At 42.5% G+C, this 25525-nt stretch overlaps 2 protein-coding genes across 6 annotated transcripts; one reads left to right on the plus strand and one right to left on the minus strand.

Annotated features, from left to right (window-relative positions):
• Positions 1–1283: 1283 nt before the first annotated feature.
• On the plus strand, positions 1284–13384 carry ndufa13 (NADH:ubiquinone oxidoreductase subunit A13). Its single transcript, XM_084313466.1, has 5 exons — positions 1284–1416; positions 3695–3773; positions 3911–3982; positions 4677–4746; positions 13139–13384. The coding sequence occupies exons 1-5, from the start codon at positions 1323–1325 to the stop codon at positions 13256–13258; spliced, it is 435 nt and encodes a 144-aa protein (XP_084169592.1). The 5' UTR covers positions 1284–1322; the 3' UTR covers positions 13259–13384.
• A 2470-nt stretch (positions 13385–15854) lies between these two features.
• Positions 15855–24855, minus strand: cirbpa (cold inducible RNA binding protein a). 5 transcript variants are annotated; one of them, XR_014619614.1, is made up of 8 exons: positions 24756–24855; positions 22882–22988; positions 22656–22762; positions 22418–22547; positions 22061–22286; positions 21374–21438; positions 17572–17667; positions 15855–16267 (listed from the first exon to the last, which is right to left on the minus strand). XR_014619614.1 is itself a non-coding variant. In XM_084313465.1 (7 exons), the coding sequence occupies exons 2-7, from the start codon at positions 22979–22981 to the stop codon at positions 20760–20762; spliced, it is 615 nt and encodes a 204-aa protein (XP_084169591.1). In that variant the 5' UTR covers positions 22982–22988; positions 24756–24855; the 3' UTR covers positions 19743–20759. The 5 variants fall into 5 exon arrangements, 2 of the variants coding, with proteins under 2 accessions (XP_084169591.1, XP_084169590.1); XR_014619615.1 differs by having other exon boundaries at positions 21374–21442; XR_014619616.1 differs by lacking the exons at positions 15855–16267; positions 17572–17667 and adding an exon at positions 19743–20773 and having other exon boundaries at positions 21374–21442.
• Positions 24856–25525: the final 670 nt, after the last annotated feature.

A 25525-nucleotide genomic window follows, 5' to 3' on the forward strand; every position in this document is an offset into this window, starting at 1 on the left:
AATGGTTGAATGTGAGTCATAGGTTGTGAAGCGCTTTGGATAAAAGCGCTATATAAATGCAGTCTATTTAACATTTAGATTTTCAAATGAGCATACTTTGCTATGAACATTCAGGACCGCACAAGTTCTTCTGCTGAGCTAGGCTAGCCTGTAACTGGATCTCTCTGGGGAATAATAATAATAATGCAGGACCTGTTACAGAGGTCTTTATTCGGCATGCAACGACACTCAATGTTTTTTAGCGGTACACACAGCGGTTAGTTTTTAGCACACACACCGGAACACACACGCATGCATTGTCTCTTTAGAATCGCCGATGCGATTCGTCTCTGCGATTCGTCTCTGCGATTAACCCATCCCGTCGTCCTTCCCCCCCCAAGGGCAGCCGGGAGCAGACAGGCGTCAACGTGAGCCGCGCCAGCGGACCAATCCAAGTGCTCCTGTCCGTCTTCGTCAAGGACGCCACAGCGTTAGCGTTCTGTTGTTGTGCATGTTTTTCCATTGGGTTTTTTATCTTATCGGGGGGGAAACCCTTGCGAGCACTGGGAGAACATGCAAACTCCACACAGAAAGGCCTGGGAGATACCCCACCTGGGTACCTGGCATCATGGAAACCTGGTCCCCAAGCGGGAATCGAACCCTGGACCTTCTTGCTGTGAGGCGACAGTGTTAACCACTACACCACCGTGCCGGGAAGATGGCCAATAAGTGAATTTTGCTAAATGTTAATGTTGGAACATATTAATGTCAAGCCTGTCATTGAAGTTGCTGTGTTGTCAATCAATGCCGGGTACCACTGGCTTGTATGCCAGCATGGCTGGATTATAAAATAAGATATTCCTTTATTGGTCCCCTTGGGGAAATTCGGGTGTCATAGGTGCATGGGGGAGGGGGGGTACAGGTATGGGCAGGGTAATAGGAAATGTAATAGGAAAACAATAAATATAGGCAATAATATAGGCAAAGAAAATGAATATGAATATAAAGTATGGATAAAAGTAAACCGTAGACAAAAAAGGTACAATAATAATACACACTGCGTTACAGTCTGTGTAGGGTTTAGTGGTCAAACATCTCTCAGTTATTTTCAAGTGTATTCCTATGAACTTTAATCCATGAACTGTGCCTGCTACAGGTATCACAGAATAATAATTGGTTTTAGTGGTATACTATTTAGTTAGGTACTATTAGTCGAACATTACACCCACTTTATTTTGTAGTTAGTCATTTCTTCTCTCCAGCAGCAGGGGGCGATATAGAGCACCTTTGACGTCTGACGTGCTGACGTCACCGGTGTGTTTTGGAGAAGCGGCTGGGACAAGATGGCGACGCCCAAGGTGAAGCAGGACATGCCTCCTCCGGGGGGCTACAGTCCCTTCGATTATAAGAGAAATCTACCCAAACGGGGACCATCAGGTACAAAACATTGCGTATTTGATTAACTGAAAACGTGTAGACGAATGAATCCCCAGCGAACTATTCAAATGAACGGAAACGCCGGTGATGATTGCTACAAGCAGAGCTAATGTGTGCTAACGTTAGCTAGCAGAGGCAAAGGTTAATACATCATTATTATGACACCTATAGCCAAATATTGGGAAAATATCTAACTATATCAAGTCAAGATGAATGATATTGTATAATTTAGTGTGGGAACTGATTCGTGTCCAGTCAGGAATAACTTGTATATACTCTCTTTTCTGGACTCTTTTTGTATCACAAACAGTGCTGTATTTGTAAATCTGCTATGTCATAAATGTATAGATGTAGCAGTACTGTCTATCTGTATGTCATGTATGTCATTATGAATTGAAACTGGGGGACCCTGATGTAAACAAGACGAAAGTCTTTCTCTGGTCTGCATCCCCTTAACAATTGTGTGTATTGAGCCGTACTGTATTGTACTTGTACCCATTCTGCAATCTGTTAATAACATTTTCAATCAATCAATCAATTAGTAACTAACGTTACGCTAGTAGTAGTTGACATTGTGCTGCATAGCTATATAATATGTAACGTTAACCATATTTTGTACGTTACTGCATTGCTTCACAAGCAGGGGATATAGATTAAATATGTAATGTCCTCCTTACCAATGAGGAGGTAAACCGGTAAGGACCTTTAACAACACATCCACAAAACGAATGCAAAGTCATCATTACAAGCCCTGAGAATATGTGTTGTTGATTGATTGAACATTGTATTAACAGATTGCAGAATGGGTACAAATTCAGTACGGCTCAATACACACAATTGTTAACACTTTCAGCGCCACGCCTGGTTTTCCGTTTTACCGCTTGAATGCCACCATCGGCGCCAATGTTAACGTTAATATCGCCTAATCTATGTTTTAAATTATGGCTATGTGTCTAATCTGCCCATCGCATTATCAAAGACTATTTTCCAGTCAGTGCTGTGAAGGCAGATTGTTTTTTTATCGCGTCGTTGCCGTTTCAGAGCAGTTAGAAAAGCCCCCGTTTTGATATAAAAAAACAGCTCATTCTGGAGCATTCTATGAAAATCGTCTTTTAGTGGAATATTCCACAACGTTGATATTCGTCGGCCTTTTTATGAATAGTTTTCAAATAAACGCTAGATCAATATTATACGTGCACGCACGCACATTACGGCCGCGCACTGATAATCGCTCCGTTGATTTCCTCACGGACTTTTACAGTGAAACCGAAAGAAGACATTTCACAAAACAGCTTATAACTTCATCAAACTTACTCTGATTATCCTACCACTGATAACATAGAGTCCTTACCTGACATCAGATGGTATCCAACTGGTATATTCCAATTCCTGATCACCATTCGAAAAAATCGATACGTGTATGGATCCAACGCGATACAGTAGAACTCCATGATCCGCGGGCATCTGAGGCTCCAGAATGAACTCTAGTAACCCCGGCTGGATCAGTGAACTGGAAAATGTGGAGTACCGGATTTTTTTCCCCATTCATTTTCATTGAGTCCATTCCAAAATCACTTATGTCATCTGGGAGACGACAGGGGGCGCTTTTTTCCACAGTGATCGCCGGCGCCCCTCGGCTATACTCGGGTAGGCTCGGGTGATGCAATAATTTTTCAGATCGCAAAAAAAAAAAAAAATTATAATAATTCCGAGAAATCTCGTGAGTGGCATGCAACCACCTAAAAAAAAACGAGAAATCTCGTGAGTGGCACTCAAAGTGTTAGGGGGTGCAGACCAGAGAAAGACGTTCGTCTTGTTTACATCAGGGTCCCCCATTTTCAATTCATCAAGACATATATGACATACATGACATTCACTACCACACTAGGTTAACCCTTTCACTACCACACTACAGATAACCGTCTGTAGTGTGGTAGTGAAAGGGTTAACCCTCTGTATTGTTGCAGTGAGAGGGTTAACCCTTTGGTAGTGTGGCAGTGAAAGGGTTAACCCTCTGTATTGTTGCAGTGAGAGGGTTAACCCTTTGGCAGTGTGGTGGTGAAAGGGTTAACCCTCTGTATTGTTGCAGTGAGAGGGTTAACCCTTTGGTAGTGTGGTAGTGAAAGGGTTACATATTAACCATATTGAAACCGGAGCAAAGAGACTAGATCTGAGAGCCCAGCACCAAAACGAGCCGTGCTGGTAGGAAACACCGTTACCGCCCGGTAATTAAACACCACTAATCACTAATGCCGGGACTTTGTTCTTCCCACGGCAGGGTATAGCATGTTCGGCATCGGAATTGGAGTTATGATCTTTGGCTATTGGAGGTTATTTAAATGGAACAAAGAGAGGAGGTGAGTCTTTTCTTTATACATTTTTTTTCAGCATCATCACAGTATATTATTTTCACGTCTGTCAATAATGTTAATTATTGAGTCGGTCAATAATGCCTAGAATCATGAATCATGAAGTTGCTTTGTGCGTGTTGTAGACGGTTACATATGGAGGACCTGGAAGCCAGGATAGGTATCATGCCCCTGATGCAGGCTGAGAACGACCGAAGGTGACAGAAAAACATCCCTCTCTCTCTCTGTGTCCCTCTCTCTCTCTCTGTGTCCCTCTCTCTGTCTCTTGCTCTCTCTCTGTCTCTCGCTCTCTCTCTGTCTCTCGCTCTCTCTCGCTCTCTGTCTCTCTCTCTGTCTCTCGCTCTCTCTGTGTCCCTCTCTCTGTCTCTCTCTCTCTGTCTCGCTCTCTCTCTGTCTCTCTTGCTCTCTGTCTCTCTCTCTCTCTGTCTCTTGCTCTCTGTCTCTCTGTCTCTCTTGCTCTCTGTCTCTCTCTCTCTGTCTCGCTCTCTCTCTGTCTCTCTTGCTCTCTGTCTCTCTCTCTCTCTGTCTCTCTCGCTCTCTGTCTCTCTCTCTGTGTCTGTCTCTCTCTCTCTGTCTCTCTCTCTCTCTGTCTCTCTTGCTCTCTGTCTCTCTCTCTCTGTGTCTCTCTCTCTCTGTCTCGCTCTCTCTCTGTCTCTCTCTGTCTCTGTCTCTCTCTCTCTGTGTCTCTCGCTCTCTCTGTGTCCCTCTCTCTGTCTCTCTCTCTCTGTCTCGCTCTCTCTCTGTGTCTCTCGCTCTCTGTGTCGCTCGCTCTGTCTCTCGCTCTCTCTCTGTCTCTGTCTCTCTATCTCTCTCTCTAACACAATTCTTTCTCAAAAGTGATGATAATGTCAATAACCAGAGTTGTTTGAATGACCTGTTATTTCCCATCAGGATGCTGCGGATGATGCGGGAAAACCTGGAGGAGGAGGCCATTCTCATGAAGGACGTCCCCGGCTGGAAGGTAAGAAGAATAATAATAATAAATAATAATAATTAGGGATGTCCCGATCCGATCACGTGATTTTCCCAAGATTGGGATCGGCAAAAAAGAAGAAGAAAAAAATCGGGATTTTTTTTTAAAACTTTTTATTTAATTTTTTTATTTAACAAACATGACCATGTTCACGTCTTAAACTCATACTGAGGCCTTAGTTTTGGTTTTAAATTGCATATCATCATTCATTTATTTATTGTCACACAGAGCAGAAGAATTTTGCCAAAACAAACGCATTTCCTTTGATTTAATTATACATCAAATGATTTATGTCAAGGATTGCAATGCCTCACTTGAATTAAGTTAACTTTTCACCTGGATAACGTCAACATTCAGAGAGATTGGGATGAACATTTTTATTTATTTTTTTACATGTTTTTTTTTTTTTTTTTTGATCGGATCGGGAAAGATCGGTATCGGTAGATACTCAAAATCACATGATCGGGATCGCATCGGGAGCAAAAAAATTTGATTGGGACATCCCTAATAATAATAATAAATGTTATTTGGGCGCGCCTTTCACCCAAGGTCACCTTACAGATCATAAAAACAAAGCAAGGCAGTTAAAAGTCGAGGTTAAAAACAAAACAAACAACAGGAAGTATAAAACAGTGAAGTTAAAAATAACAAAACAAACAAACAGCAGGGGGTATAGAACAATGACACAGGCTACAGTGAATATGTGAGTTTAAACAGGTGGGTTTTCAGTTGTGATTTAAATGATGAGAGTGAGTCAGACTGTCGGACATGTGGGGGCAGGGAGTTCCAGAGTCTGGGATCCGAGCAGCTGAAAGCTTGGGCACCCATGGTGCTGAGGCGTGAGCTGGGGATGGAGAGGAGTCCAGTAGAGGATGAGTGGAGGCAGCACCCATGGTGCTGGGGATGGAGAGGAGTCCAGTAGAGGATGAGTAGAGGGAGCACCCATGGTGCTGAGGCTGGGGGTGGAGAGGAGTCCAGTAGAGGATGAGTGGAGGGAGCACCCATGGTGCTGGGGGTGGAGAGGAGTCCAGTAGAGGATGAGTGGAGGGAGCACCCATGGTGCTGGGGGTGGAGAGGAGTCCAGTAGAGGATGAGTGGAGGGAGCACCCATGGTGCTGGGGGTGGAGAGGAGTCCAGTAGAGGATGAGTAGAGGGAGCACCCATGGTGCTGGGGGTGGAGAGGAGTCCAGTAGAGGATGAGTGGAGGGAGCACCCATGGTGCTGGGGGTGGAGAGGAGTCCAGTAGAGGATGAGTGGAGGGAGCACCCATGGTGCTGGTGGTGGGGATGGAGAGGAGTCCAGTAGAGGATGAGCGGAGGGTGCGGGAGGGGGTGTATTGTTGGAGGAGGTCAGTGATGTAGATGGGGGGGCTAGATTGTGGAGGGCTTTGAATGTGAGTAGGAGTTTTTTTTTTGTCGATCCGGTAGTTTCTCGGTACCGGGCCGAGATTTATTTCACGTCACACAGATCAATACAGTCCGTATTAAATGTAGCCAAGAGTAAAGACCCTAACCCTATCAAAACAGCAGTCAAAGTGTATTATAGTAGTATATTTTTTCAGCACTACGTTTGTTTACCAATGATTTTAAATATGAGCTTGTAAAAATCTCTGCGCATTGCATCGGAAGCTACGGAGCTATGGACATTAAACAAAAGTAACTGTACTTACACTAGATTTCATTCACGGTCTTTGAAAGAGGAGATTTGGCCCGATCCATAGATGTATCACTTGGCCATAATAAGGTAGTTTATAGGCCTGATATATTCTATATTCATATTTCAAATTGCACCCTTGTAAATCTGCCCTTTGTTAATTTGCTTAGATCTTTAGTACACTTGCTGTGTACTAAAGGTGCTGAATGAGCTCAGTAGCAATTTTCCACTTTTGGTCAATGTTAGCATGGTGTTATTCACAGTCAAAGATGGGAGACAAAACTAATAATAATATTTTATATTCTCCTTTGGTTCATTACAATTTACTCAAGCATAGTAGGGTGTAGCGGTACACAAAAACCACGGTACGGTACGTACCTCGGTTTTGAAGTCAAGGTTCGGTACGGGTTTTCGGTACAGTGGGGGAAAATTTGGCTTTCCATGTTCCACTCAGGGGTGATGTAGTGTGCAGTAACTAATTGTACTTGTAGGGCTGTCGACGAATATTCTATATTGAAATTAATAATCAACTTGTAAAACATAAAAAAAATAAAAAAATAAATTATATTAGATTGTGAAAAAAATGTTAGTGGTTAACATACCGTTGTATTCGTTCTGTACACTACACAGCCGTTCGGTACGGTACACACTGAAACGGTTCGGTACGGATTTCAACAAACAGGGTTTTTGTAGTTTCAATGAAATACGCAAATTTTTTTATCTCACCAAGTCCACATATTATTTTTACGCACAGTTATTGGCATGTTTGAAGGCTCACGGTGTTCCTTGTACACCACAGATACCACAAATTTTTCTATGAAAGAGAGACATCGAGAGGTTTCGTTTCAGATTTTTATCATCAATTACTAACGGCCTCGTATGAAACCCTCCATCTAGACTCAGTCTGGAGGAGGGATATACCAGACCTGGAGACAGACTTTGACTGGCAAGAGGCCTGGGCAAATGTACGACTTTCATCAAGGAACCCGGACCATCAACAAATCAATCTTAACTATATTCATCACAGGACATACTTAACTCCTATAAGACTGAACAAAATGGGTCTTAAACAAGACTCCAAATGCTCCCTATGTACAAATGGGGACGAAGGGACATTTATGCACATGTACTGGGACTGCCCACCAGTTAAGATATTTTGGAAAGAAGTGACCCAGCAATTATCAAATCTCTTAACTCTGGATATACCTGTACACCCCTCTGTATTACTGCTGAATGATGTCTTTGAACATGCAGTACCTCCACAGCTAAAGAGATTGGTTTTATCCGGTATCACAATGGCTAAAAAGCTGATAGCATCACGATGGTTTCAACCGGAAAAAATGTGCCGGAAGGTCTGGACTCTTACATATCTCGATGTGATCTATCAAGAAATATCTACAGCAAGAATTTTGGGTCTCAATGAATCCAAAATGACAATGTGGTTAGAAGTGGTGGAGAGAATAAAAGCTAGCATATAATGGTAGTGTCTGGTTAGGAACAAGTTATAATGGTTGGATTATCCAATGGGGGGTCCGGGAGGGGGGGGGGTACGAGCTGGAGCATATGTGTGTAGGTTTTTAGATAACAGGTATTAGGGGTATATCCTGTATAAGACATTTGACTAAATGGTCATTTCATTGGATATGCACTGTAATTAATGCTTGTATATCTTATCGTGTGTTGTCATGTTTGTTTAAAAAATTATAAAAAAAAGAAAAAAGTAAAAAACTATTTTTAGCCTACAACTGAAATATTGGGTTCTCTTCCAATGGTCCACGAAAACAGATTGGTGCATTTTTATTTATTGAAATAAAAACACAATGTAGGTGCAGATAACGCTCTCTGCGTTTACTTGAAAAGTCGGGACATTTGCGCGAGGTGCGCTTGATTTCAGTCGCGGGCCAGTTGAATTGCGCCTAGGTGGGGCAGTGGGTGAAAATGAATTGATAAACAAATTCAGTCTGGAGGCCGGAGTTTAGGGTGTGGTGACGGGTCAAACTACACTGTAATCACGATGGAATACTTCCCATTGCTGTTGAAATTCAGATTCAGATGACTTTATTCACCATTTTGCAGAACAAATGGAACGTGATTTGACGTTTACAGTGCATGCTTTTTTTTTCACAATTAAGAACAATACAACAGTAAATAAATAATTATAAATAAAGTAAAGTGCCAGACAGGACAGGACAGTGAGACTGTAAACGTGCAGTGGTTGGGGACATGGAAACAGTGCAGCACAAAGTTCAAGTCCAGAAGTCCAGTCCTAGCACCTCGCCATAGAGGGGGGGGGGGGGGGGGGGGCAGTGGGACACCTGACTCGTTTACCAGGCGAGCTGCTGAGGGGAAGAAGCTGAGTCTATGGTGGGATTTTAGTGTCTTGGGCAGCCGTAGCCTCCTGCCGTGGGGGAGCATGGTGAAGAGGCCGTGACCCGGGTGGGCGGGGTCTGCCATGATCTTCCTCGCCCTCCTCAAGGCCCTGGTGGAGTGTAGGGACTCGAGGGAGGGAAGGGGGCAGCCGATCACCCTCTCCGCCGAGCGTATCGCCCGCTGCAGCTTGGCCTTGTCCCTGACCGTGGCTGCCGGGAACCAGGTGATGATGGAGAGGGTGAGGATGGACTGGATGATGGCGGTGTAGAACTGGACCATCATAGTCCTCGGCAGCCTGAACTTCCTCGGCTGACGTAGGAAGAACATCCTCTTCCGGGCCTTTTTGTTAAGCTTATAGATGGTTTTAATTAGGGATGCACGATAATTATCGGGCCGATAATTATCGGGCCGATATCAACAATTATGACGTTGATGAATTATGAAGAGAGCACAGAGCTCCCCGCGCAGGCAGAAACAGTCAGGAGAGATACAACTGCCAACAAGATTAGTTTGCGACGTTTAAATTCCTCAAAAAAAAAAACTCCATAATTTCTCGAGTACCGATAGCAGTACCGATGACGTCGGAGCTTATAAATACGAAGAAAAAAAATATTTGATAAAAAAAAAATATATATATATATATATATATACAGTTAAAAAAAATATTATAATACAATAAATATCGGGTATCGGCTTGAGGAGCATAAAGTTATCGGTATCGGTGTCAAAAAATCAATATCGTGCATCCCTAGTTTTAATGGAATGTGCTATGACAACAATTTAATACCATCTCTATTGGCAAGTCCCAAATAATATTGACGTGTCTTTTTCCATCAAGAGGTAGATTTAAACCAGCAAGGATCGTCCCATGGCCATTAAAGTCTTTTGAGTGTTTGTAGGTTCATTATTCTCTGGCTAATTTATTAAGTCCACAATCAAAACGCCCACAGTAGCCCCTTAGGCAAATAGAAATAGTATCTTAGCACAGATTATTAAGATGACTTTTTTTTTCAAACATTGAAGTGTCATTGACCATATTCACACTTAGGAACATGACATAAGAGCAAAATGGCCACTGTGTGAATGTGGTCAATAGGGAGGTGTAGTGGTTACGTCATTGCCGTTTTTCGTGTTCCACCCTCTGTCCAACTCAATGTATTTCCCCCATTGCCCATTTCTAAATCGCCTCGTTAAAAACAAATAAAGCATTGACCATTCGCATGGTGTACCTTTCTGTGCGTATTCATCCACAATCTATAGCTCAACATGAAAATATTCACAATTAATCATAAAAAAAGATCGCCAAATTTTATTTCAACCAAAAATGCTTAAACAATAATGTTAGTGATAGAAGGGAATTAATTTTGTGCAAAAATGGAAAGCTTTTCAATTTCCATGCGGCAGAATGGTTACAATAGCCGATAATCCATTTTCCCAATGATAAATCCCTATAGGGGTGGAACAACCAGTGACGTCAGACTACACCTCCCTATAGACGAACGCCTCTCTTAGCTGGACTAGTGGGCCTAAATGACAAAGTAAGGGGATACAAGTCAAGTCAAGAGTCACTTTATTGTCCCATCAGCTGGGAAATGTGTCTTGGGCTTCTTACACCCACACTGCAGCCACAGACACATACATACATACATACATACATACATACATACATACATACATACATACATACATACATACATACATACATACATACATACCGTACATACCGTACATACATACATACATACATACATACATACATACATACTGTACATACATACATACCGTACATACATACATACATACATACATACTGTACATACATACATACCGTACATACATACATACATACATGACGGAACTGACTCCAAACAGAGGAGATAAACAAAATAAAGATACAGTAAAGTACCTGCACAGCAGGATGTCTGGCAACACCACATAGTATGACCAAATATCGATTATCGAATATAGATAATATTACGACCAAATATCGATTATTCATTGGCACTATTTAAAAGTTTAACTGAGATCGGTATAAAGGAGTTTCTAAACCTGTTTAGTCTACTCTAGAGCGTGGAACTCTAAACCTCCCCCAGAGGGCAGTAGCTCATACTCGGCATGTAAGACATGGGAGGGGTCCGAGACAATTCTATTGGCCAGAGTAGCCTGTTCAAAAATAGCCTGTAGGGATGGGTGACCTTTCACCCCTATGCTCTTCCATGCAGTCAGACCAGTTTTGGACTTTAGTTGTACAGACAGGTTACCAAACCAAGCGGACAGAAAGTAAGACCTAGAAGTGAAATGACATGGAAGATGGCAGCAGGGTCGATTTAGGCGTAATCCCAGTTGTTCAGCCCTTTCGACGACCAGAGGCAAAATAATTTGCAATAAAGAAAGCCGGGGGCGGTTAGGTGGCGTAGCGGAGATTGCGTTCGTCACCAACCCCGGAGACGCTAGGATTCGCCTGTTCGAATCCAGCTCACAGCTCCGGGGTTGTCACCAGCTTGGCTGGCTGTTCACACTAATACAATTGGCTGTATTAGAGGGTGGGAGAAGCTGGCGGGGTGGGTCCGGGTCGTTGTAAACAGCGACTCCTACAGTTCGGTCGGGGCGCCTGCTAAGCGCGGATAGGACTTGAGTGGGATAGTGTGATCCTTCCACACGCTACGCCCTCTCAATGAGAATCCGCGCTGCCAGGTGAAAAGAAGCGGTTGATTGGCTGGACGTGTGTCGGAGGAAGCACGTGGTAGCCTCCACTCTCCCAGACCGACTGTGGGGGGTAAGTGCGCAGCGACCAGGAAGGGGATTGGGAATTGGCATAACGACTAACATTGGGATGGGAGAAAATCGGAGGAAAATGGAGGGGGAAAAATATCAACAAAAAAAAAAAAAACATTTCCTGCAACTTAAAAACATAATTTCAATAAAATGGCAAATATAAGTTCCAAATAAGTTATTTATTTAAGTACAGTGTATAAGATATACGAACAATAAGATATATATAAAAAAATATATATATATTTACAATTCAATTAATAATAATAATAATAATAAAGGTTCAAGATTGCATTGCACATTTTTTTTAAATAAATATATAATATCGATTTTATTTAGATTTTTTAAACACATGCCGTGGCACTGTGTCCCTATACCATTGTTTTTAGGGAAAGCCCTGAACTTTGTTCTACCTTTACTACTAATACTTCTGTAGGGGTATATTGGTCTATTTTCTATAGGGGCCAGTTGCAAATGTTTGCATAATATACATTTTAATTAAAACACAGCTGTGTTAAAAGGGCACTGCAAGCCAATGTCCACCCAGGCCATAATCCTATTGGGTAGGTTATAGAGAGGTAACCGTTTATTATTGTAAGACCCATACAGGGGGCTCCATTGTTACAAGCCTGGTGGTTTTTGATTACTGGCCAGATAATTATCTGCATGTGTGCTGGCATTTTAGAGATGCTCCTTCTGGCCCCTGCTATAGCAAATATAGAACCTAGAATATAGATCATAGAACCTAGTGTTTGTTTTAAAGGTTTGTTTTATTCGTCACACACATGTACATTACAGTGAAATGCTTGGCTCTGTATGAGCCTCCTGAGATTGTGCTTCACACAGTAAGATGATAAAAAGTAAAAGAATAAAGACCAAACGCTACAAGATGCTAAAATTAGGTAGAGCAAATATTTTTTGTAATAGATAGATTATATGGTGTTGTGTTTAGTGTCTAGTGTCTAGCCCAGGGGTCACCAACCTTTTTGAAACGTGAGAGCTACTTCATGGGTACCGAGTCATACGAAGGGCTACCAGTTTGATACACTTCTGAAATAACAAATTTGCTCAGTTTGACTTTAGTCATATATTATTATATAAATGACACTGATCACGTTAATGATTTCACACTATAATTATCAACAATGACTGAACAAGGTGGGAAACGGATAATGTCAATATTCAACACTTTATACACCCAGGCTTGGTGTGGGCACCTCATGTGGTCCTTGGGGGCTACCTGGTGCCCACGGGCATCGTGTTGGTGACCCCTCGTCTAAAGTATCCAACATAAAAACATTCACTTGTGAGACAGAACTATAGCCTATGGAAGAACACTGTACTGTTCCAGGCAATAGTGAGGGGGGGGATGATGGGGCCGTCTCGGGTTTCTCTACTGCCACTCCCCTGTCCGCACCGCATACTTCAGTTAATTGACGAGCCTCGTCGTCAGATATCACCTGCCCATATAAAGAGTTGACGCAGAGCCCCCCCCTCACTACGCTGTTGTGGTTACAGACGGGATGTGTCTTGAATCGTTGCCATGTGTCCTTGTATCCATGTGTGTCCCTGCTCTCTCCTGCAGGTTGGCGAGAACCTGTTCAACACGGACCGCTGGGTGACCCCTATCACGGAGGAGCTGTTCAACCTGAGACCCCACGATGAGTTTATTAACCGGCGCTTTGGCTTCTTGCTGTACGTGTAGCGCCGCCCTGGTGGACAGCGGCACAACCTCCACGCGCCACAGTCCAGAACACCACATGGACCACCTGAGCTCATGCTCAACTCAGCTTGTACATGTTCTATTAAAGTATCTTATTTCTGTACCATATTCTGGTGTACCCGTCTTTTTGTTACAATCTGAATCCATTTCCTGGTGGAAATACCTTTTTACAGGGTTCCCAGACATTGCAAAATGAAATTCAAGGACTTTCCCAAGCACTATTTTTCATTTTAAAAGGGCATTTAAAAGGATAAAATTCATTTTTAAATGCTGTTTTTTAATAGAAAAAATCTGATCCAATATTTATGGCTTAAAACCCATTTCCGTTTAACATTTTTTATCACGGATGAACAAAACGTTCAATGTGAATGGTTGATTTGAATTTCAAGGACTTTTTAAGCACCTTGTTAAATTTTTTTGCTGTTTTCAAGGAATTCCAGGCCGTGAATTCCTAGTAAAGTTTTAGTTGTATTTTGTGACTGTTGGGAACTAGGCTACACTGGCACACCTACTTCCAGTGAATGCAGCTAAGCTAGGCTAATGGTGCACCTGTTCCAAGCCTAATGCAATGATGCATGCACAAAGAAGACAATGGTATGCATCCGCTTGTCTAACTCCAGGGTAGATGGCAAATAAAAGTAGGCGTGTTCCTTTAAGACAATTAAGCAATAATACACGAGAACCAGTGGAATATAAGGAATATTGCCACCGCCATGGGAGCGAATAGTCCATTTCAAGGTATCAGACGAGACTAAGTTCCTATAGAATACTAGAGGTCGTGTTCGAATAGATGGATTTTCAGCCTGTATTGTCACTTGAAATGTGTCCATGATAACTGAATTTGAGGCAAATATCACGTTTGGTCAAGTGTAATAATAATAGATCAAATTTATATAGCGCCTTTCATAGAACCCAAGGTCGCTTCACAATCAGGACAAAAAATAGGGCAAGGAAAATGGGGGGGGGGGGGGGGGGGTGAGGGAAGGTAAGGGATAATGGACCTAATCTAATTGATGGGTAAAAGCCTTGGTGAAGGTGTTTTTAGAGCGGATTTGAAGGTGTCCAGGGTTGGGGGGTTGCGGATTTCGGGGGGGGGGGGGAAGAGTTCCAGAGGGTAGGGGACGCCACGCTGAAGGCTCTGTCCCCAAAAGTCTGTAACCTGGTGCGGGGGATGGAGAGGAGACCTAGATCAAGAGGGTTGTAGGTTCCGGGATAGAGTGTGCTGGTGGAAGAGATCAGACGGGTACCGGGGGGCGAGGGCATGGAGGGATTTGTAGGTGAGGAGCACAAGTTTGAAGGTGATGCGGAACTTGACTGAAAGCCAGTGGAGGTGGATGAGGGTGAGTGCTGCCAGGACTTGGTGTGAGTGAGAACCCTGGCAGCTGAGTTCTGAACATACTGGAGCCTGTCCAGGGCTTTGCTGTGTAGGTGTGGATTTGCAGAAACGAAGCAAAATTGTTTTAATCCCAATTCAATTGTACAGTTAATTTGTCAATAAAAAAAAATCTGCAATATTTCTATATTTTAAAAACTGGAACATTACCAGAAACTTAGCAACGCAAGAGTCGTTTCCAGCCAACACTGGAACAATGCAAGATCAGTTAACCATCAGTGGTGTATTGTGGGTAGTCAAGTCAAGAGTTTTATTTGTCACGGCATACAGGGACATGTGGGGTAGATAACTGATGGCTGTACTTGGGAGGATTCCTGCTACAAGGCATGCAGCTCTATAGACAGGCTAATGACTTACCCGAGCTGCTGGCCAATGAATATAATAGAAATACTTTATTCATTGGCCCCTAGTACTTATGGTGCGTATTAGTTTGTAAAATGAGCAAGCTATGGTCATTTCAATAGTACATGCACCATACATTCATGTTGTGAGTGGGCGTGTGGCAAGCTGGCCGCCCGTGAACTACGCTGGAGTCTCCGCCTCACGCCATCTAGTTATATCTGGTCTGAACCTGCTACATTCCTGCTGCACTAAGGCATGCAGCTCAACCCATAGATAAACACTAGATGGCGCAAGGTAGCCTCCTGCGTAGTTCACCGGCAGCCATCTTGCTTGAGTGGACTACTGCTTTAAGGCGATCTGCACAAACAAAAATACTCTTAACTCGCTGAAATAGACAGATATACAAATGTTAACGTGGCTACGATTCTTGCTTGGAAGATTATATATATTTTTTTAAACATATGAAAGCCTGTATAACTACATCTGACGTTAACAAACCAAACTGTTGAAAATTGAGGAATCTATGGTTATTTCAATAGTACATGCACCGTAGAGATGCATATTATGAGTGGGCGTGCTCCACCCACACAAGATGGCCACCATGTGGCAACAGCACGGGTGAGTCATCTAGTGATATATATCTATGGCTCAACCAGTCACAGCAGAGCAGGAATCCTGTCACAAGACACCAAGAATGTAACACACCCCTGTTGGTACACGACGGGAAAGGCTCCAACTGTTGTCCCAACAAGTAGTTAGTAGAGCAGTTGGCCAGTAGATTACAGATGCCTGTTTGACTCACTATGCACAACTTAATTGAAAAGATAACCCAACAAACTAGAATGTCACTATATTCTTTATTGGATGACATTTCTCAACAATTCCAAGTCATTTTGGACTCCATTATGTCCACATTAAAATAGTGAAATTATTTCTTGTATGTCGTTTTAATGATTTACCACAGTATGTCTAGTGTAATATAAAAATATAAATATTAAAAAAGTATTTCCCCTTAAATTCATCTGGCTTGTAATGGTGCACCGCTCGATCACATCATCCAAGTTTAAGATTCCCTGACCCCACCCCAATGACTTGTCAAGTCCCATCTCCGTTGTGCATCTTTATTGAGCCATGCCGTTACAAATATACAATTAAATGCATCAGTTGAGCCGTTCTCATTGTTGGAGGGACCAATAGTCTCTGCTCCCTCATGCAGCCACCAGTCACAGCCGCACCACAGCCGCCATTAGCTCCACCTAAAACAAGGTAATTATGGGGACATTTATCAGATGGGCCACAGTGGAATAATGTGGCCATTTATTACCTACTCCAATCCTTAAGGTCTACATTTTTTATACAATATAGTAGTAGTCGTTTTATTCAGTCATCACACACACAATATGCACAATCATTCAACAATATTTGATTTGGCAGTGACTGAAAAGGTACAGACAAGCATAATGCTTATACATGCACGTCCTATATTCTTAACAAAATCAAGACTCCCAAAACAGTATTCTAAAAGAAAAAATATTATTCACATTTGTAATCTTAAAAAATAGCCACAAACTATTTTCTTAAAAACCAAATTACCGCTACTCACTTTTTTTTTTAATCCACTTTCTATTTTTCTCCCATCCCAATTCCACTGTGCCAATTCTCCCCTCCCCTGTCTTGAACGTTGCTCACATATGCCCCCCCCCCCACTGGTCGGTTGTAGGGAGGATAGAAGCCTTGCATCACATGTCCCCTCGGATACATGTGGAGGCAGCCTGTCACATCTTTTCACCTGCCAGCGCGGACTCTCATTTGGCGAGGTGTAACGTGTGGGAGGCTCACACTACCCCCGCCATTTTCCTGTCTCTGCTGTGCAGGTGTCCCCCAACCGACCTGTAGGAGTCGCTGTCCACAACGTCCAGATTACCACCCATCGACTTCCACCCGCTAACTCTGCCAATCGAGTTAGAATGACGGCGGGCCGAAGCCGGAGGCCACGCCGATACTCATTCTTAAATGTATACCAGCATTGTGCCACAAGTTAACCCAAGCACATCTTGCTTTTAGAACAGTAAATAAAAATATAAAAACTAGTGGTGGGACTCGATTAAAAATTAGCAAATTAATTTGAGACTTTATAGTTAATTCACCTAAAGTAATCACATTTTAATCACATCAATATTTGATGCAAAAAGCAAAAAAATTCAATTCAAAATTAATTTTGGTATACGAGTGAATCAATGACTATACATACGTTTAAGCAGCAAAATCCTGTATTAGTTACTACACAGACCAATGCAATTTTTAGTGCAGCAATTTTAGGAATATATAGCGCAAAGGACCTTTTGTAAACTCAAGCACTTTCGAGGTAAAAGTAAAACTCAGTACTTTCAAGAATGTAACATTTTACACAAGAAAAATAATAATGCGATTAAATGCATAAAACATTTTTTTTTAACTTTTAATTCTCTGTAGTTAATTAATCAAAATTAATGGGATAAAGTCCCAGCCCTAATTAAAAAAAAAAAAAAAAAAATGGAAAACTAACGGAGTAAAGACTAACCTGGCAGCTGCACGCGCAGCAGGCACCGCCACTCGAGGCCAGTCACTTCAGGACCATCCAGGTGTCAGTTCACCCTCCAGGTGTCGTCCGCTTATTCTGAATAAAAAGAAATGTGAAACGTGAATTAGGAGAATGCAGCTAATCGAAGAGGTCACAGTAGTAAAAAGGCATGCAACATTATGAACACTCAAGACTGTCACTCGCCACTTGATCAGATCTAACTGAATAAGAAGCAATACATACAAGGTGTGTACAGTAAGGGCGGACGTAGGTCAATTGACAGTCTCATGAAGGTTCATGGAGGAAATTTTGAGGAGAATAGTGCAAAGGCAACAGTGGACTGGGTTCAGAATTATCCATAGATGAGGGCAAAGGTATTTTTGGTGGATTTCAAGAGGAACTGGAGCACATTTCACAGAAGGGGGTCACGAATTTTCCCTCATTGGATGTGTACGAGATTCACAATTGTGCAAAGGCCCGGGGCAAGTTTTAAATATGGCAACATTTGAAGCAGGGGGGACTTTGAAATAGCAACTTGGGAAGGTATTCATGGAAACAAAATGAGAATTCAGGATGTGAGCAGGAGGAGCAAAAGGAGTCTTTACCTCACGTGAACTGTGGCCTACAGTGTTTCTCCACATATGAACTAGTAGGCAAGAGAGCAGCGTTCATCTCTGACGAGCACTTGTTGGTTTGGGCGCAACACTTCACTCTCCAAGGACTTGTAGGTTTTGGTAGTAGCTGACCTCTTGAACGTAATGAAGCATTAACAGGACCAACAACAGCTCATGTTTTCCAGTATGACCACGCACACCTCAAGGAGCATGTTAGTTCACCTCCTCTGGAGAGGTTTGATAAAAGGAGCCAATTAATTTACTTCTGTCGAGGTTTGATAATGACCTCCTGATCAAAAAAGTGGTTGCCAGTCAAAACACTACACTAGGCAAGAAGATGGCTTTGTGTGATGGTTAGTTAGTAGTAGGGATGCACCGAATATTCGGCCACCGGAAATTACCGGCCGAAAATGGTTAAAAAGGCTCTTTCGGCCGAAAGGGTTTTTAGCACCGAAAATATATCACCGAATGTCAACAGGGATACGTAACGTTCGTAACCGAAAGTGTTGTTGTGATGACGTAATGAAAATGTGCAACGTGAGCAGCTTGGCAACTCTTCATGCGTTCTGCCGCCTGTGATAACTAACTCCTTTTGAGAGTTGCGCCGTTTCTATGTGAACTCCGCGACCGCGAGCAACGCATCCATTAAGTCTTTAACATGCTTTATATCCTCGCCATTACTATATGCCTGTCGCGGTTAAAACATTTTGGACTAACGTTAAGCTAGCCAACGGTTCCATTCCTCTTTGACCAGTCTCTCGTAAGCCACGTCATCCCCCGCTAAGTCATGGGAGATGTAGTAAATACAACAGTCCTGTGTGTGTCTTTATGCAGTTTTAAAGCACCTTGGCTTTGTTCTGAATGCACTTTGTTGTAGTTATCCTACAGAGAAAAGAAAATGCACTTGACTTTAATGCACATTTTGTTGTATGCAAAGAGAAAATGTTTAAATTGTACAATCTTTCAGCAGTCAGTCTGGAATTAATGTATGCATTCAAAAGTGCTGAATAAATGTTTTATGGGCCCATAGTGATTATTAATATTATTTAAGGTAAGTTTTGCCATAATCAGGTAGCTGAAAAAAATAACATATTTATATTAATCATTTTCGGCCTTTGGCCAACTGTTTCCTATTTTCGGTATCGGTTTCGGCCAAGAATTTCCCATTCGGTGCATCCCTAGTTAGTAGTACTCAATTTGGCCTGAATAGCTTTGGTTATAAACACTCACAAAAGGCAACCAGATAAGTGGCATGTCAAACTAATGGGCATCAATTAGGTGTTACAAGCTAAGGAGCAACTTATCCAATTTCAAGGCAACTCTTACATGGGAAGCTACTTCTACTTGGCTACTTTAGGCAAACCATGCCACTGTTCTAAGACAAAAGTACAAATACAAGCCATGCTAATAATTAATAATCTTGCTTTAATGCTACAAGTAAACGATGATGGATTCCTGCTAAGGGTTTGGAGAACAGCACATATTAAAGCTCATGGCCGACAGTGAAATCAGCAACGCTCGCCCATTAGTTACTTTTTGAAAGGCACAAGAACCAGGTTATTTTCCATAAATCGTTTAATAGGCTTCATGAAGCCAAACTGACAAAAAAAACTTTAATGTTGATGATACAAAGAACAGAAAGTACAAAAATGCTCCCCATTCTGGGTTTTATATCGGTGAGAGAAGTTACATTTGACGTTGATCATTTATACAGGTTCAGTTCAGTCCAATCTAACAGCACAGCAAGACGTTGAGCAGAGCAAAAATAAATACCATGGGCAGACTGTAGCATGCTGCAACTTGCAACTTCATGAACAGTCAGCCCCACCAGGCGTGTAAGTTCACCAGTCTGAAAGGAATTCACTTTTTTTGGGGAAACGGAAAAGATACAGGAGGACCCTCGGCTAATTTATATTTAGAGGGGGGGGAGAGACTCATGGCTGAGGCATTGCTGCCTGGTAACACTATAGGAATGTACTATGAAACCCAAAGCCTGTTCAAGCTACTAAATGGATTTCTCATTCTTGCTCATTCAATAACTTGGCAGGAGGTAGGTTGGACAAGCATTAAAATTAAGAGAACTAAAACGAAAGTAAACCAGCCCTATTGAATGCACCCTATGAAGGGGGGGTAAAAAACAGGAGCTGCTTAACAGGGCGGGGGGGGGGTAGGAACGGAGCTTCAAAATCCTGGCTGATTTCAAAATAAAAACCAAAAAAATAAAAGCAGCTTGTAGAGAGACTTTTGATTTAGTTGAAATGTTTCATTTTTTAACAGCACCAAATCAAATCAGACATTGCACTTCCGTCAAAGGTGAGAGGTTAAGAGAACTAAAAAGCTGTGAGAGCAGTTACGTTGCACCCTCAAGCAAGGTAAAACATATTTTTGTTTAAACATGGGTTTGTCAAGGAATGGCCAAAAACTATGGCTACATTTGCACGATGCTTGAGCTACTGCAACAGAATAGAACTACAAAAGAGAATCAGATCAACAATAAAAACACGTGGACATTTCTTGAGGAGCGCATCTTTTAAATACAGCCAGCAGAGGGATGATCTTGAAGAATCGGGATTTTTACTCGTGTGCAGCTGAGGATAAGAAGTGGGCACACAGGTAAAGACACTGAAAGTTCACCAACATCCGAGTTTGACAACATCCCCTCACCCCGCCTAACCAAATAAGAAAACGCATCCCCCTTTCAGAAGGCGGTCTATCAGCTTAGGTGTGCGTGATCTTGAATTAGTGGAGATAAGTCCCAAGTAAATGTAAAGCTGCCGTGTGCCAGCTTCTCTTCAGGTATTGAAGTGTATTCATTTGGCAACGAGGCATCAAGCTAGGCAACGTGAGAAACTGAGGTCATTTTATTTATAAATATTTTAACCGCCTAAAAGCCTGGGGAGATACTACCAGATACAATTTGGGACTGCAGCTTTTTCCAGTAATTATTACAGCAATTCAAAAAACCATTTTTCCAACGTTTGCCATGTCTTGTCCCAAAAAATTGTTTGCAAATGTCTTATGGCCTTCACTTCCACCTGTGATTTGATTTCTCTCTACATGCAGAATCCCACTGTGCGAGTCATCTCCTGCTAAATCAAAATCTGTTGAAAGATTTGAAATAATTCGGCACGCCAAGTGACAGGCCTAAGACCGTTATAAACACACACATACGCATTAATGATACTTACCATAGCTGTCATATCCGTCTCTGTAGGATCCGGAGCTGCGCTCCCCGTAGCTACCTCCGCTACTCCTAACATTGGAGAGAGGACAATTTTGTGACAAGGACATAGTTCACATCTTTTAAGAGAGGCCCATCCAATTTATCTATTAAAATCGGGGGGGGGGGGGTACACATGTTCCTTAGTTCCCTTCCTGCATCATATGACGGAGGCACACAAGGCTGGCTGGGACAGAGCAAGGAGACGCTGTGCCACGCCTAGGAAGGGAGGCTGTCACTGACAACACAGCTCCCATGGTAACGTGGACTGCATTCGAACGTTTAACTCAGTTAATCACTTTATTCAAATTGTGGATTTAGTTTGAGGATCAAATATATATATTTTGGCTTTTTTTTAAATGAAGGTTTGGCTGTCCGTCCGAATCCCAAAAACAGGCATCGGGGACAGTTCTACCTTTTTCATGACATAAGTGCTGTATCGAGCCATGGTTGCATGGAATTTTTAACGGACAACTGAAACAACATCTAACAGCCCTACGCCCGTAAACACACTAACACATTCTCGTCATTTATATGTTATGTGTGGACCCCAGGAAGAGTAGCCGATGTTTTGCATAGGCTAATGGCTAAAAGTTTACTAGTTGATGGCGAGCAGTAGATGTGTGAAGGCAGTAATCACTACATGTCTTCTTACCTATTGCTATCCCTGTAACCTCCGCCGCCACCACTGGAGTATCCGCCGCTGCCTCCGCCACTCCTGTATCCACCGCCACCACCACTGCCTCCGTAGCTCCTGTCTCCACCGCCGCCGCCATAGCTCCTGTCTCCGCCGCCGCCACCGTAGCTCCTGTCTCCGCCGCTGCTGCGGTCGCCGTAGCTCCTGTCACCGTAGCTTCTGTCACCTCCGTATCCTCCACCGCCTGAGATTTAAAAAGAAAAAAGGTCAGCAAAAGATCCCAGGCCCTGAAATGTGTACCGGAGACCGATGAGGGCACGACCAAAAGCAAATGGATTGCAAACCATTTAGCAAATGCCCAGTCACCTCACCCACCTCTACCCCTGCCCCCTCCAAAGCCACCTCCGTATCCACCGCCGCCTCTGCCTCTGAAGCCGCCGCCGCCTCCGGAACGTCCGCCGCCCTTGCCCGCCTCGTCCACGCGGATGGCTCTGCCGTCCACGGTCTGCGAAGGTAAGCGCGTTGATTAGAATACGTGTTCCACTGCATATGGTGGCTTCGCCTTATTTCTTTTGTTAGTTTGTTGACACGCGTCCGGTGTGCAGTTACTCACCTTTCCGTTCATTCCATCCAAAGCATCCTTGGCATCCTCTGCATTATCATATTTAACAAAGCCAAACCCACGAGACTTCCCCGTCTCCTTGTCTCTGATGACATCAACTATTAAAGAGAAAAAAAAGGAAATTAAACATTGATCAGCAGTATTAAAAAAAAAAAAAAGTAATGCAACTATAGAATATAATGCATAAAATAACTAGAATGTAAATAATATGTCATACCTTTGGCGATGTTTCCGTACTTTGAGAACGCTGCCGCCAACGACTCCTCTGTGGTGTCGAAGCTCAGTCCGCCGATGAAAAGTTTACCCTCGTCCGACATCTTTTGTCTAAAGAGAGCACCGGAAAAAACAATGTCAGAACAACAAAAACCAGTACCCCAACAATGATCGTGGACTAAAATTGCCAGCCGTATCACCCGCCGGTATCGCGTTATGGGGGTGACGTAATCGTAACGTAGTTTGCTACAAACTTCGACGTTTCCAACTCAAACAAGCTAAAAACAATCACTTTAAAAACAAAATGTAACTTTCAAAATGGAAAGACACTTAAAAGGGAGGTATTAGACACAAGTGCATTGTCTATGTGGCTCACCAGGCTTTCGATAGTGAAATGCCTCAATATTTTCAAAACAAATTATATGAAAAGGTTATGAAATGAAGAATGTGATAAAATATGTAATAAAAACGGGAGCTCAAAGCATACATTTGATGGTAGAAATCAGTTTGTTCCCCCCCCCAATACCAAGATGGCGGCGATCTCGTGACGTCAGAGTGTCTTCGAGAATAGTAGATACACTTAGAGGAACTTAGCATGTCTTTTTTTTATCATGTATCTTGTGTCTTAACTATTTTTTTTTCTATGCCTAGGCTATTTTATTATTGTATTTTGCACAATCAATGCAGGCATGACCACCCGCATTTCACTGTATGCCCTGGTATGTATGTGACGATAAAACCTCTTGATTGTTATTCTTGATTATTGATACAAACGTCGACGTTTCCAACTCAACCGCGACGAAGCGAAAAGTAGGTCAATGTGGCCGCGGGTCGCAGTTAGTCATAATAATATAACGTTATATCGTCGAACTAACGTGCAAATTGTCGAAATGATCATGGCGTTACATTTAACTTGGGAATATTCATTATAATATGGTCGCTAAGATAATAAAAAAAATAAACATACGACCTCAAAGTTTTATATTGTAAAATGCCATATATCCATTTACAAACACACCCAATCAAACCATTAGTAATAGACAACCTAAACACATGCCTGATAACTGAAAATAATAATAATATTGAACTGAACAGAACTACACACAGGCTACAAACAGTGTAGTACCTTCTAATAATATGCAAAAATATTTGAATAGATATGATAGATATCACTATGAAACTTTCCCAGTTTGTTATGTACATATAAACTAAGACAAATATATTGCAAGTTTTCTGAATTTTATGTTTATATATGCAAATGAGGCACATCCCCCATATGTGCACATTTTATGGATGCAATCAGGCAAAATGAAGTCAAATAAAAACTACTAAATGTGTGTTATTGTTGACGTTTTATTGTCACTAGTAGTTTCATAGAATACATGTTTAGGAAGCAAAATATAACAATATCGTCGAAAAAAAGCAAAAAAGAGATGAGGACAGTGATGCTAACCTCGTTAGCACAGTTAGCTCCCGTCGCCAGAGGCACAGAAGGGAGCCGCCATTTTGTGCACCACGTTGTTGGCTCTCCATCTGCCGTTATCTGTTCGCATTTCTCACGGTTTATCTCGCGAAAACACAATTAATTCGGTCAAACAACCACCGCGAGTTGTAGAATAAATTGAATGACAGGAAATCGTCGAAATAAACATATTTTGACATAATACGTGTATATGTCGTCGTGGGCGTTTCTGTTTGGTATCATCGGGTTATAGCTGCCAGCTCTTTAATAAGCTTCTTTAGCCTTTAATAACCATTAGTCCCAACAAACGCGACAGAAACACACGCGCGACATGTTTGTTTATTGGCGTCGTGTATACAATAATAACATCATAGTAATACAACACTAGATTGAAGCACATTATTATAAGACGTTACCTTTTAGTTGACACGCTCGTGGGCGAAAATGGTGGACCGCGCGACGTTCTGCTGCAAGTCGGAGTGGAGAGGGAGAGATGGCGGCGCGCGCTGTTATTCACCGAGGTGAGCACGCGACGTGTTTAAATGAGCATAGAAAGGGGCGGGGGCGCCTTCGATAGGGTCCAGCTGCAGCGCCGGAGAATCCTCTCACTGGGCAAGCCTGTGGCAGCCACGAACCTATACTTTCTATAGAAGCAGCTCGGCGGTGCGCTGTTTTAAGTGAGCGTGTGTTATTGGATTGATTGATTGAACATTTTATTAATGTCCGCCTTGTTTCGAACTGGTTATGCGTAGGCCCTCTTTCGAAGTCGCCCTCTTTCGAAGTCGGTTATGCTTAGAGTTTGGAATCAGGGCTGGTGGTCTATCGCCCTGCTCTAAAGATAAACTCTAAGCATAACCGACTTCGAAAGAGGGCCTAAGCATAACCAGTTCGAAACAAGGCGGACATTAATAAAATGTTAAATCAATCAATCAATCCAATAATACAGGCTTGCCCCTAGCCCCTTTCGTGACTTTCGGTTTGCAAGCCTGGGGCTTTTGTGACCGCAGTCACTTGCTTTTACGCCCCGATTACCCAGTAAAGAAACGACCAAGCGTCATCAAGGGGCTCGGGCCTCGGGGTGTGTCAAGAATACATCATATCTGAATTTCAAAGATACCCAGCGTACAATATGGGTCTAACACAGCTTCACGATGGGGTCTGGAAGCTCGGAGTTGCTAATAAACAT

The sequence above is a fragment of the Notolepis coatsorum genome (genome assembly GCF_963971535.1).
Source record: "Notolepis coatsorum genome assembly, chromosome: 4".
In the NCBI taxonomy this organism is placed as follows: Eukaryota; Metazoa; Chordata; class Actinopteri; order Aulopiformes; family Paralepididae; genus Notolepis; species Notolepis coatsorum.

Coding starts and splice junctions, on each gene's coding strand:
- cirbpa (XM_084313464.1), bottom strand. CDS start 22,981: ATGTCGGACGAGGGTAAACTTTTCATCGGCGGACTGAGCTTCGACACC. Junction 22,763..22,881: donor GTACGGAAACATCGCCAAAG/GTATGACATATT, acceptor TCTCTTTAATAG/TTGATGTCATCAGAGACAAG. Junction 22,548..22,655: donor TGGATGGAATGAACGGAAAG/GTGAGTAACTGC, acceptor TTACCTTCGCAG/ACCGTGGACGGCAGAGCCAT.
- ndufa13 (XM_084313466.1), top strand. CDS start 1,323: ATGGCGACGCCCAAGGTGAAGCAGGACATGCCTCCTCCGGGGGGCTAC. Junction 3,774..3,910: donor AAATGGAACAAAGAGAGGAG/GTGAGTCTTTTC, acceptor TGCGTGTTGTAG/ACGGTTACATATGGAGGACC. Junction 3,983..4,676: donor CAGGCTGAGAACGACCGAAG/GTGACAGAAAAA, acceptor ATTTCCCATCAG/GATGCTGCGGATGATGCGGG.